Source organism: Streptopelia decaocto, assembly GCF_964273445.1.
Source record: "Streptopelia decaocto genome assembly, chromosome: 6".
In the NCBI taxonomy this organism is placed as follows: domain Eukaryota; kingdom Metazoa; phylum Chordata; class Aves; order Columbiformes; family Columbidae; genus Streptopelia; species Streptopelia decaocto.
In genome coordinates, this window is record NC_138660.1 from 10,491,742 (window position 1) to 10,505,955 (window position 14,214).

General features: G+C 37.5%; 1 protein-coding gene across 3 annotated transcripts in view; it reads right to left on the bottom strand.

Annotated features, from left to right (window-relative positions):
- PIK3CA (phosphatidylinositol-4,5-bisphosphate 3-kinase catalytic subunit alpha) overlaps nt 1–14,214 on the bottom strand; it is a 44,586-nt gene that overhangs the window by 12,359 nt on the left and 18,013 nt on the right. For all 3 annotated transcript variants that reach the window (XM_082056023.1, XM_082056024.1, XM_082056025.1), the window contains 11 exons: nt 12,946–13,155; nt 12,134–12,384; nt 10,330–10,575; nt 9,522–9,607; nt 7,540–7,645; nt 6,256–6,408; nt 6,013–6,147; nt 2,344–2,468; nt 1,859–1,940; nt 1,247–1,411; nt 603–706 (listed from right to left, as the gene is read on the bottom strand). In XM_082056023.1, the coding sequence (XP_081912149.1) occupies nt 603–706; nt 1,247–1,411; nt 1,859–1,940; nt 2,344–2,468; nt 6,013–6,147; nt 6,256–6,408; nt 7,540–7,645; nt 9,522–9,607; nt 10,330–10,575; nt 12,134–12,384; nt 12,946–13,155 (1,663 nt within the window). The remainder of the gene's footprint in view (nt 1–602; nt 707–1,246; nt 1,412–1,858; nt 1,941–2,343; nt 2,469–6,012; nt 6,148–6,255; nt 6,409–7,539; nt 7,646–9,521; nt 9,608–10,329; nt 10,576–12,133; nt 12,385–12,945; nt 13,156–14,214) is intronic.

The window sequence follows — 14,214 nt, forward strand, 5'->3', positions numbered from 1 at the left end:
GGGACATAGCTACAATCCAGTATGCCATAAGATGATTTATGCTCAGCGTCCTCAACACCAGAAACTACATAAACCTGTGTTGTACTCAGTAAGGAAGAACAGAGAGATATCTTGGCTATCAAGCTCTCTGAAGTCTTTAAGAAGCATGTATGAATAGTTACTTTTCAAAGCCTTATCTAGTCAAATTGAGTGGTTTTCTTTAGATCTCAACCATTTCAAAAATTTTCTGGGAAAGACCAGTGGGGCATCTGGTATACAAAATAAAGCTCAAACAGCAGAAGTCTGTCAAATGTGTAACCAGCTAACAATATGGGAGGCTTCCGGCAGTATTAGTTAGACTACCCTACTTTTAAGAATAATCATCATTAGATAAAGAGAAATACAAGACTAAGTATCTATTATTAACCAACTTCTGAAACTGGAAGGGATGACTTCTGTTACGAAACTATGCATTCAAACTCTTAACCAATATAAAACAAACTTTAAGTGTTAATATTTTCCTAAAAAAGTGACATTTAGTATGCCAAGCCTTTAAAAGAACTAATTTTTTACAGCTAATAGGAACTCCATCACCCCTTAACATAGCATAATGTTAAGCTTACTTTAAATGCCAAAAGAAGAAGTGTCCTATCCTTTGATTGGTCAGTGCCTTCTTGAGTAAAAATCTCACAAGCTGATTATCTAAATACTGTTCATATTTCAGAACCTAAGGAGAAAATTAAAAAAAATAAAATCAGCTGCAGTTATTATTTCTATGTACAACATACAGATTAAAAGCAATCGATGTTTTACATTAAATTCTGTAGAATGACTGATCTTGGCAGTAATGCATGTATGTGTTTGGGTTTGAACGATATCTGCTAACACCACATTGGCTGCCTCTATTTCAGGAACTTAGTATCTGATGCTTCCTTTACTGTTACAAATACTTTAGCCTCAACTTGCTCAAAATTTTGTGAATGTGCTTCTGCTCATACTTTCCCATATGTCAGGACAGCTGAAGCAGCTCCCTGTTCCAGTTGGTGGAACAGTTCTGCATCTCTGCAAAATTTTGTCATTAACTACCACCAAGCAAAAAAACCCAGCAGTACAGAAGAGGAACTACATTTCATCTAAATAATCCGCAATGCAAATGGATACTTTTGATGACCTCTTTTTCACATCATCTGAACTTTTGTTGTATTTTAAGCCTCTCTGATTATTGAATATACACAAGACACCAAGTATACCAAAACACATTCTATACCTGTACTAGCTGGATTAAATACTGAGACAGTTTGTCGTCTGTCAAGTACTTCTCTAGACACCGAACTGCAAAAGCTCGCACCATTGGATCTGGATAATTACAGTCCAAAAGCTCCATTGCTTGCTCTGGCTTGATTGGAGGCCAATCTTTTACCAAACAGTACATCTGTGGACAAGAATTCCAAGCACATCACACACTTGCATTGATTAGGAAGAAATTGTAATACACGACCATTAGAAGGTGTCGTCAGACACAAACTACATCTGAGCAGAAGCCGTTTACTTGCCAGTCTTCTCAATAAACATTTGTTATTTTATCCACTATAAAAGGAATGAAAACAAAACCTCACATTTAACTGTAACTGACAAATCAGCAACATAACAAGGATTCAAGTGATGCCACCAGAAGGAAATCAGAAGACTCAGATTGAGCTAAATAACTAGAACTACAGACCAGACTGATCAGTCAGTTATAGTGGCAGCTTGAATCATGTAAGTTTTCATTCAATGTATCATGCACACAGAATGTTAATTAACTTCCAGAAGTTCTCTTTAAAATAGCTTATTTAAAAGCTCCTTCACAACTTAAAACTAATTTAATGCTATGTGTTACCTGGGCCACTTCATCTCTAGAATTCCATTTAACAGACAAAAGTAATTTGGGCAGAATTTCTGGAGTATTCACACAATAGTGTCTGCAAAAGACAAAAAGTTGTATGTTCAAAATGTCATTTTTTTCTTCAATAACCACCTACTATCTGCCCTCAGTCTTGCATCTTTTTCTTCCTTGGTCAGCAGAGCCCAACTGATCCCATAAGGTGCTGTCAAGATCCATGAATGAAAGCTGAGACTGGAGGCATGGGAAAAACGTGAACTAATTCAACAACTTACTTTTCTCCCTAGGCTTACAAACCAAGACATATGATGCAGAATGCTTTAAAAGCCTTTTCTAAGACACTAACCCAAACAGAATAAAGAACAGAATAAAGAAAAGGGAGCAAAACCCAAGACAATCAGGAGAAATTTGGAGTGAATGGGGTGAACTTTGACTGTGACAACAAGAGTTTTTTCTTTGGTTTGTTTTTTGTTTTTAAATACCTGTGGCTCCAGAGGAAGTCCTTCTCTTGCTCAGTGATTTCAGACAAAGGATCCCGTGTACAGATGGCTCGCAGTTGCTCCTTGTCACTTTCCCTTAATTCGTTATCTCGAGCTATTCTGTTGCTCTGCAGAGAGAGAGTTGGCCATTAACCCTCCACACATTTCCTTCTCTTGTCATACAACTTACTTGAAATATTTTAACAGCAGAGCAACACTTATAGCCTATGGCAGGCAATACAATCTTGTTGTTTCCTTTTGTTATAACTGAGGAATTCCAATTAAAATAAAAGATGAAAGACTAGGCCTTTGATTTCTACAACTGCTTTTAGTCACTACTGGAACAAGAGGCACATGGAACTGAACCAGCTGTGTGGAGAAACAGCAGCCATTGACATCTGATGAACAACATAATGCAGCACAAAAATGCAACTGGTCATTTCTGTCTCCAGTTTTGAGAGTGCTGAGAGCTGCTGAAAGGAGTGAAAAAGAATCAGAACTGAAAAAGCAAAATATGGGGGATGAAGCTAGGTAAATAAAGGTAAAACACTGTAGGAAAGCCTGAGTAACAGGGAGACTGGAAAACATTAACCAGAATTAGAATATGGTATTCTCCAAAGAGAGAAAACAAGAACCAGTACACGCCAAAATTAATTTTATCTAACATATTAAATGATGCAGTCTGAGGTTTCAACTACAGAATCAATTGCACTGCAAAAAGGAGAAATCTTAAGCAGGTTATATTATTGCCTTTAGTATAAAATACAACTGCAAAACCCAAGTTTGACACTTAAGATGAAGCTAACCCAAAAATTCTACAAGAGTTGGACAGTGCTTTTATAGTGAACTCACATTTTCACACCTGTATGATACCTACTACTACAAAACTAAGATCAATTCTTTTCCAAATTCAAAGTGTTTAAATGTAGAACCACAGTATCTGTCCTCTTGTTCTGCTCTTTCCCTGGACAATTTCTACAGAGCACATTCAACAAGATAATAAGCAAGAACAAACTGAGTTTTGTCTGCCAGTTTTGTTGATGGATGTTTTCAACTGGTTGAACTAGTACTTGGGAACAGAAATACTGACATGTCTTTTAAAGAAAGTCCTTCCAATGCACCTGGCTTTAAAAAAAAAGGTAAAAAAAAAGAAAGCTGAAGAACAATCTGAACAATCTGAAATTACCAGGTAGGAGATCAAGGCACCCTTTAAAAGGTGAAGTGGTGTTATTTCTAAGAATATGCACAAACACAGAAACGGTTGTCAGGTTATACCACAGGATATCTACCTCAGACTAAAAGTCCTCTACTCTACATTTATCTTTAATTACATAAATTATGTGTTCTTGTGATGGGTTCACTACTATTATACGGGACAAGAATATTCTGGCCCTCAAGCTTACGTCTACCAATATTAAGGTATGAATCAACCAGCTCACAAGATTTTTAGTACCTTACCCTGTCAGTAGCATGATAGTACAAGATGTTAGAAAAAAACAAACAACATATTGGTGCACTTTTACACTGGGCTGGACTTAGAAATGGAGGAGATTATTCAGGACTACTGTCTATGTGGCACAGGAAAATTTCTAGAACACACTCAAATATTATGGTAACAGATACAGTGCAAGTAGCAAAGCCAGAGTCATTCTGTAAGGAAGTTAATGGATAGATGACTTCATAATTACACCCTACTGCTGACATAAGATCAAGTAGTTGGCATTGAACAAGTCATTAATTGTACATATTCATCTTGATTCTGAAAGAGTCATCCTAAATAGTAAGTGAAAGTCAAAAAAGTATAAAATGTACCTGCATAGTGGGTCAGAAAGATCATAGTTTAGGTCAAGCCCAGAAGGAAAATGCATTTATCCTGTTGCGGTCAACACCAAAAACTTGAAATTCTATGAATTGTGGGACAGTAAATTAGATTTAATATTTGAAAATTCTTCCATATTTGAGATATTAATGGACCTATAAGTGATCTCAGTATGCATAAAGTGAATTTAAATGCAGTGTAATGCATTTTACAGTTAAACAAGAGAGTTATGCTCTTTGTATCATAACAAAAACATTTATATAGAAATCATACCTCAGTGACTGCGTGGCAGATTTTGACCATTTCAGACAAGCATTTTTTATTTATTATTTTAGATATGGTCAATACATATTGCCTTTTAACTCCCTAAATATAGTTACAAACAGCTATAAATACACACAGTACCTGACTATAGGAAGTTTGGCTTCAGACCTGAAGACACCACACATTAAAAGATAAAGGGGACAAATACAATACTAAGAGATCACTAGTGATGTTCAAACTTACCAATTGTGTAATGAAATACGATTTAAGAAAGCATAAGTAATAAGAGGATTTTGGCAGACACCAAGGAGGGTTGAAAGAAAAGCAGCATGAATAATGAGAGATCAAAGCAGCGATACATGGTTTGTTTCCCTGTCAACTTAGTCACTGATGCAAATGGGCTTTCTCCATATTTAAACACTATGACCTCCTCCTACAGTATTGTAAGGAGTATCACAAAAAAGAAAAGGTAATAATTTGAGACTGTTGGGGTTTTTTTAATTGTAAAGTGTAAGTTGATCATAACTTGGTCACTAATAAGAGCTTATTCTCCCCACCATTTACTATTTTTGCCTTCAGATGGAACAAAACAATGAGCTGAACATACATACACGCAGGTAACAGGCTGCATTACAGCAAAGGAATGTGATTTACCAAGAAGCCAACTGTCCTTAAACACTTTTTGAGAGCCCTGCAGCACAGCTCAGTCACAATATACACCATAAGCAGATACACCACTCTACGATGGGCTTCCTGTAGAGTATCAGGAGCAATCAAATGCCTGCAATCCTTTGTTCAAGATATGCTGAGATGGGATTGTTATAAATATCACCAGAATTCCCAAACTGGAAGCTTACTGACGCTTACACACTTTTCAGCACAGCAAAACTTTCCACATAGAGACTCCTTCGCACAGACCACAAAGGTCTCTTGAGGAAACTCAAGTCTTTGAACCAGCCTCCAGAAGTAAAACACACCAACTCAATTCACAGCCTTGTCTTTAAATACATAGCATTGTTAGCTTTACTGCTTTCCTTTTTTCTCCTTTTAATCAACCAAAATGTGCTTTTAAGAAAGATTCAGACCTCACCAAAAAAACAGCTGTCAATGCATAGATTTTATTCATGCAAGAGAAGAGATAGAGGACCACACTCATGTATGTACCAATCAATTCCTTTAAAATTCCCTGTATTTATGGCTATAAGTAGCCCATTAAACAGCCAGTAAAGAGTTATAAGCACCTTTAGGTTACAAAAGGAGAATTACAACTTCAGAAGAGTTAAATTAAGTAGCTTAGACACCTGAATTAGTGATACAAAAGTGTCAAAAAAGCCCTAGCAGCTCACACAGGAAGTTTCTCCTTGAAGTGTTTTGGTTGGGCAGTGAAGCACTAGGTCAGTTTACTGGTAGCATAAAGGAGGGAGAATATACTACTCACTTTACTAAACACAAAACAAAAAACTGATTTTTTGCTTTTACACCAAAACAGAATATATGGGAAAAAGTTTTTTTTATCACTAATATACTGAGTTAAATAAGTAATACTTTTGTATTTTAGTAGCTAATCTTGGAGGGGGAGTTTGCCTTACCAGCCCCGCACAGCTGTAGTTAAAGCCCAGTTCACGTGATATAGTCCAATTGGCATGTTCTTCAATCACCGTCATATCTGGGAACTTTACAGGATTGCTAAACCAATCGAATTCCAGCTCTAAACATGGAGTTTCCTACGTAAAGGGAACTTTAATTACTTTTTCTGTTGAACAATACTAATTTGAATACAGCATATGTTGAAAACGTACTTTTAAGGAGGAAGCCAGCATGCAAATACTTACCTTATTTGGGTTTGATCCAGTAACACCAATAGGATTCAACAAATCCTCCAGCCCATGAGGTACTGCCCAAAGGTTCAAAGCCATTTTCCCAGAAACAAGGGTGTCTGTGTAATCAAACATGTTTATATTTCCCCAAGCCAATGGACAGTGCTCCTTTAAGAGATTAAAGGATGATTGTTGAGTGTCATGTATTTATTGCAGAGTGGGTCACAAGAAATAACATTTTCACCCCAGAGCAAGTTGTTACATTCCCAGATTAGCAGAAAGCAGGTTGTGAATGCTGTACCATATTTTTTTAAGCCTGACTCTGCTGGCAGTCGTTTTGCAAAACGATATTGAAACACTTGCAAACACGTGTTAACATCTTCCCCAAGTCAAAATAACTCAAGATGATGGAAGGGTTTTTTTTTGACAAACTTTTTATCAAGGCCTGTAGTGACAGAATAGGGGCAACAGTTTTAAACTGAAAGACAATAGGTTTAGTTTGAACATAAAAAAAATAAGTGAATATATATATAATATTTTACACGGTAAGGGTGGTCAGACAGTGGAACAGGCTGCCCAGAGAAGTTGCAGATGCCTCACCCCTGAAGTGTTCAGGGTCAGGTTGAGTGGGGCTTTTGAGCAACCTGAACTAGTGAGAAATGTCCCTGCCCATGGCTGGGGAGTTAGACTAGATGGTCTTTAAAGGTCCTGTCCAACCCAAACCATTCTATGATTCTGTAAGATTTGGAAACCTGGTCATAGACAAAAGCTATATAGTACCTGTGACACACATCCAAACTCAGAACGTAAAGATGCCGGTGGCTAGAATTGGATGCCATATGTAGATTCTTAAAAATTACTATTGGAGATCTTGCATCCAATGTTAAAGAAACACAAGTTGCCTTTATTTTAAAAACCAACTCTAAATCCAAGTATAAACCATTATCCTTATTTAATAAATAGATAAGTAACATATGGGTTTAGAAAGTTGAGTTTAAAGGCACCTGCACCTCAAAACACTAACACTGATCTTTGGGTTACAGAATAGAAGCAACTTAGTGTTGAATGGATAAGCTTTTTCCTGTGCTGTTTAATTTCTGACCACCAAAAAAAAAAAAAAACCAACACACAAACCAAAGTGGTAATCTGAATACAATACAGGAAAAACATATTTCAATCAGATTCAAAAAAGCCATCACACTAAGACACATTGTCAGGACGGCATTTATCAAATACCTTCCCAAACTTGACTTAAGTAGCTTTTGGTCATTAGTTTATTAAAGCAATGAATTATTTCACCTCTTTGGCACCCTTCCGGCCTTTAACAGAACAGATAGAAAGGCAGAGCCGAGCAGCACGTGGAAGATCGGGAATGTACATGTCATACAGTAGCCATTCATTCCATCTGTAACATTTAAAAAGCAGAATAAAGCCAAGTTAAAGGACAGCACGGAAGAGAACTGCATTTAGTCAGCAGTTATACTAAAAAGCATTTGTTCTATTTCTACCTAAACTGTATACGTGCAATAAGAGTACAATTTCTTACTCTTGCATGAAGGGTCCTCCCATATACGTTTGACCACATCTACTGTTTTGGGGAATGGAAATTTCCTCAGTTAGCCTTCTAGCCACAACACCTTTTAAAAAGTCACCCTAGGATCGGTTCCACCAAACTCAGTAACAGGCTCATTCACTTTCACTCTTGCAAACCCACTGACTGCAAAGGCCAGAGTAGCTCTAACCTAAAGCCAACGGATATGCATATGTGCTACACTAAATGTAAGGTTTAGCTTATGAAATATTTTTCAATTTGGGAAAAAAAGTGGGGAGAAAAACGTAGCATCACTTTCAGAACTCCACTAAATTCAAACTGCTGGAAAGTAAAAACATAATTGCAAGATGGGAATATAACACAGAAATCCAAAGCAATATTCCTAACTCAGATATTATTCTATTTACCGCAGTAATATAAGCACAGATTCATCCTACAGGAATATACATTTTGTTTTCATGAACTTCATGAGCAGACATTCTCAGTTGCTTGAACTGTGCTTTTGAAGATTAATTTCTGAATACAGTTTATTTTCTTAAGTGGACTGGCATGCTAAACTGTCTCAGTTGGAAGAAACAGCACCTTCCAAGGACAGCATTAATTTTTCAGTGTCTGTAGCTACTAAAAGCAGAGTTTTACAGAGAAATACTTGTCCAAGTCCTTTTTTAAGAACGAAGAAACTGACAGAAACTTTCATTCACTTTTCTTAGGTGTGCATTTCATGTAATACAGATCTATGTAATTATGTCCATGTTTTCAAGCCATACCCTTCACCACCCTTCCAAGAAGATTTTCTCCCTAAAGCAGTTAAATGATCAGTTCAAGTATAGCTATATTTGGGGCAACTCAGAGGGAGAGGCTATTTTTCAGCAGCTATGTATATTATTAGCCCCACTAATTATAAAGCCTAATTATATTCATAGAAAACATACAGACAAAAATAAAAGTTTCAAAATGTATTAATAAAGACATGAAGTCAAACAGAAAATGCAAGTCAAGAATTATTTCTGAACACATACTTTCACCTAATCCTAGCAGATGCTGAAATCTCACACCTCCCTGTTAGTCAAAGTTAGAGGAACATTATTTAGATACTTCTTCTCAATAGGTTTATATATGTTCATATAAAATTTTTTGCACTTTTAAGGTCATGTGATTTATTCTTCCAGAAAATATTGATGGCAGGTCAAATCTCCTGAAAATAATCAGCCCAGATCTAGCAGTCACTTCCATGTGAGCAGACGACAGCCATATCCCCACATACAGCAGTTCTGCTTTAGAACACCCTACGCAACCTCACTGGAACAAATTTGCAGGTTATATCGCATGACATTGCCTCATGCTGAAAGTGAAATCTGAACCTGCAATGGGAACACCTGCTATTGATCCATGGTCAAAAAATAGAGCTCAGTCACCCAGAGCTGTGCTGATTTCCCAGTATTAATGACTAACTATATTGGAGTTTCACAGCCAACTGCAAATGCATGTTAAACAGATTTGTTCAGTCAACAAACTATACTATTATATGCAACAAGACAAAATACTTGTGTATGAATTAACTCTATTTATAGAGATATATAAAAATGTTCTTACAAAACTCAGGGCAAGGAATTCCCAGTAAGAAGCTCTACCTGAACAATGGCCAAGTTGAGCCTTTACTCCTTCAGTGCTATCGTTTATAATGCCCTGGAAGACAAGCTTTCTGTAGTTTTTCAAGTACGTGGCTTACCTGGGATTAGAACAGGGTACCCTTTGAGTATTCACATTGTCACACAAAGGTTCTCCTCCATGGTAGATACCTGTTCTAACATAGATCTGAAAACAATCTTAATATTAGTACTATCTTTGAGACATTACTATAAACATTTTTTCCACTGCTATCAACATATACTGTGGTTGCAGCATATTACCTTTAATTTCCATCAAGTAAAAAAACAAAACCAAAACTGAAAACCAAACAGCCCATCACTCCCTAGGCCAAATTCATTCATGCTCTGCAAGGTGTGAAGCATAAGTATACCTTTCTAGAAAAAATGCTTTGGTCTTTTTCCTCATTAATTGCAAACCTAGTTCTTAAAAAATATGGTAAGAAACTTGAAATGAACACTAAAAAAAAAAAAACCAAAACACTCCTGGAATTTATTCTCAACAAGGTATAGTGAAAGACCAAACAAATTCTGAGAACATTAGAGTGCCAGTCTTGCCGTATGTCTTCAACAGGATTGAACCCTACCTACCTTTTCTCTTTGATCTCCCCACAAAAACAAGATGGCTTTTGTTTTCCTATCCATTACATACTTGGCTGAAGTGAACTATGCAAACTATCCTCCCATTAGGTATAATACTTAGCTAAATACTACTACTCATAGTTCTTTAGTACTATATGAGAGTTTTCCGGTGCTAAAACATGGCGATATTTTTTAGAATTGTGTACTTCAACTTAAATAACAGAGTGGTCTAATTTTTTACCATGTTAAATAACACCTCTTTTTCACAGGAGGGAAACCACATATGCTGCCATACAGCCTTTGCCTTACCTTGTCAATGTCTCTAATGTTTACATTTACATAGGTTGCACAGAGGATTCTTATTCTGAGAGCACTATTTATAGTCCAGAGGGATTTGGCTGTAGCTTCTCCGTTCATGTAGGGTGTAGCTGTAGAGATACGCCTGGAGTAAGATGGCATTGTAAAGGTGTCCAGTGGCAGCTGGTTATACAGGCTTTCCTTAGCCATCAGCATCAGATTGGGCATGCGACCAAGCATTATACAGCTTCTTATATACTGCAAGAAAACAAACCCAAAATTCAGCGTGTTTTCAAAGCTTACGCTTTTGGTATTCTGTACCTAAAAATATACAGAAAAATATAAAAGTATTTAAAGAGCTTATCAATGTCCCTATATGTGCACCCTTCATGGTGTTATAACATCCAACTGTTTAAATACATTGTTGGGTAGGATCACACAGCACTTCATACAGATTTTGAGATTAACACCTACAACAGTGGAAGTCTGAAGTGGAGACAGAACAGAGCTGACAAAAGGACAGGTCAGGTTTCTTGCAGTGCTTCGTAGCTCTGGCACAGTGCAGCACACACCAAGCAGGGTGCTTGCAGAGCAGAGCTGTTCCTGGAAGCACTGAGCTGTTCCTGCCCCAGCCACTGCGCAGACAGAGAGCACAAGGCAAATGACACACACACTGATTTTGGGTTCCGTTGTGCTTGTTACCTTCTGCCCAGCACTGATCCTGACAGACTGGAGCTGTAAAGCTGCATGGTGTCCATTCAGGAGTGCTGAGTGCATTTAGTCTGGCAACAGTACCACTAAATACAATGTGTTAAGGCAGGTCCAGCCCTGGAGTGTAATTAGCAGGCTCTTTTGTGGCAGAGCAAAGGCATCAGGTACTTCTGAAGAAACCACGCTAGATCAAATAGGTCTAGTGTTTGATCTCACGATGACTGTGCAGAATTATTCATGTATGCCTGCACTTGTTCCCCAGCTCCCACAGAACAGAGCTGCTTTTCGCATTATTCAGGATCCCCCCACCCGCTTCTCTGCCCATTGCTCTGGAGAGCAGATCATCAACCATTTCGGCCAAAGGAATGGAAGCTGTTTATTACAATTCAGTCGGCAAAGAGGAAGCAACAGCAGCCTGTCAGGAAATCTACAGGGTAACATTGTTGCCTGCTCCAGGGGGCTGCTCTGATGTTCTTCTGTCAGCAGTTCTGTCTCACGCTCGCAGCACTAACAAAACCCAGGCAATGAAGGACAGACAGCCACAAGGAAGACTTAATGATTTGTGCAGTGCTGGAAGTTTGCCACTTCTTTAATAGGATCAAAAAACTTAAAGGTGTAAGTAACAAGAAAACAGTTTGTTCAGATTTTTTTCACTCCTAAAGGGGGACGGGACAAGATTCACAGCAGCAACGGTTGCTTCATAATGTAACATCTGATCAAATTCCCTTTTGTATTACATCAGCCCAATTCAAGCGTACCTTATCCCCTGCCATCAGATATCTAGGATATTTCTGAAAGTACCTACCACTGATTTATCACTAATGTTAGAGGTAAACTACTTCATTCAAAGACAAAAAAAATTACACTAGTGATATACATTCTAGCTTAAATTACTTTTTCTCCCCTCCTCTCTTTCAAAGCACATATAGCAACAAATATGCACACTACATATATGCATTAGCCAATTAAAGCCACATACGCTTTTAGTTCTATGTCTGGATTAACTGAATGAAAAAGCACACAAGTCATAAAACTGATCATTTTTCTCCCTGACAAATTTGCATTATTTCAGTGTAATTCACAATAAAACCATTATGTTACTCACCTTATACTGGCTCAGTGGATACTTTTCTAGCAAGTATTCATCGCAGCCACACACTTTTAAAATATATTTGCCCTGGTACTCCAAGACGCAAAGTTTCAGTTGTTCGGACGACAGTAACATGCTTCGTGTTTTCTTTCTAATTGCTTCAGCAATCACTTGCTCAGGCACACAGTCATGATTGATTTTTAAGGTGTATTTCTGCTTATCATTGTTTGGTGAGACTATTACCCATATCACCACTATAATTTGCCCTAGAATAAATGTAAAATAATGTTATGCCTATCATTTTCAATACAGTTTCAAAACAAAACAAAAATCTAAAACCCCCAAAACAAACAACCCCCCCTTGACCCCAAACACAAAGTTGCTTGCAGTACTACTGAAAGATGTAGACAAGATTCACAGTCCAGACTCTCAGAGGGCTTATAACTTCTGCAAGGAACTACATGCTCTCCGTTTATTTTCGATTGTAGTAAAAGTTCAAACTTTTACTCGTTGAGGTTCAAAACTGAATCCTACTAAGCTGTCAAGAAAACAGCAGTAACTGTTGCATACCCATTAAAAAAAAAACACCTCTATATACCAAATTATAGTTCAAGATTTAGTTATGAGAATAGCAAAAAAATGTACATGTTGTTTACTTCTGAATCTACACTTCAGCAAGAAAGTTCTGAGTAACTTATGCTGTAAGATATTGCTAGAGTGTACTAAATACATAAGGTAAAACAGTGATTTACCTAAGTCACCAGCTGCACTCTTTGATTTCAAGCACTGAAAAAACACATTGTTTCTACTGTAAATATTTATCTTACCTTTATCTAGTTTATTGTATATGTGTTTGGGTAGCTCAGATGAAGACTCTACATTTGGAGGACAGACATATAATGCTCTACTGTGTGGTGCGTTGGCATCTCGAAGTTCCACAGCTTCTTTACAAACATTAAGAATATTTCTTCTGAAGTCTTGTACTTCTGGATCCTTTACCATGTCAAATTCACAGACAGGCATGCCAATAGCAAAACCTACAGTGGTGAAGCACAAGGAAATAATTGTAGCTGATAATTGAAGCTAAAGATTGCTTCTATCAGCAATAGAAAAAGCATGCTTTAAGCAAAACACAAAACATTTGTGTTAAGCACTGGTTTCTACTTGTATACACAATAGTTTTATTTCATTCAAGAACAACTCAGTTAAGTGTACCCAGCAGTCACAAAAAGGGTTAGACACACAGACAGTCACAGGAGATCCTGGAAGCTTTAAATCACCACTCTCACAGCAAACACTCCTCCTGGAGGAAAAGCACCAGTAATAAACTTCCTTTGAAGCCAGCACAAAGTTTCTGAAGTGGACCAGAGAAACAGTGCTGATTTTTTTCTAAAACCCCGACAGGATTATTGGTAGCTATGAGAATGATAATCAACTTTGCTTCCAACGGAATGACAGCTATTCAATTTATTTTGTGAACTACACTATCTAAAAATGTGACAAGCACTCCAAGAGATATTGAACTTCAACTGTTTGGCATAGATTCATGCAATAGGAGTCCATTTCTCTCAGGTCCTCAGTCTCAGATAAACTCAATTTACCTTAATGAGATTACTTGCCTAAATAGTAATTTATGCAACTACATTCAAATGGAAACTTTCAATTGTCCTGTTGCACAGTTAGCTAACCACTGTTCTCCTTAAGTTCTGAACAGGTTAAGCTTTACAAAACAGAAGTAGCTTACTTATGATGCATTCATAACAATGAAGTAATTTAACAATTAGGAGTACCCCAGAACAAGTATTTCCAGTTGACAAGTCTCTACCACAGCAGGAGACTGTTAGCAACTAAACAGGAGTGGGGATGTTTGTAGTGCCTGAATTTAGATGCTTACCTAGATGCTGAAACAGACGCCAGTCTCCCTGCGCCTTCTCAGTGGATAATGGAAAGCAATAAACAACCCCAGAGACTATTCAGAACATCAGAATTTGTCTCCTCTCTGCCCCTCCAACCTCTGGTGTTTTTGTTTCCCTCCCACCCCCGTGCTCTTTTTGTCATGCACAGGGGGAGAAACACCTCATTTCTGAAATTTGACT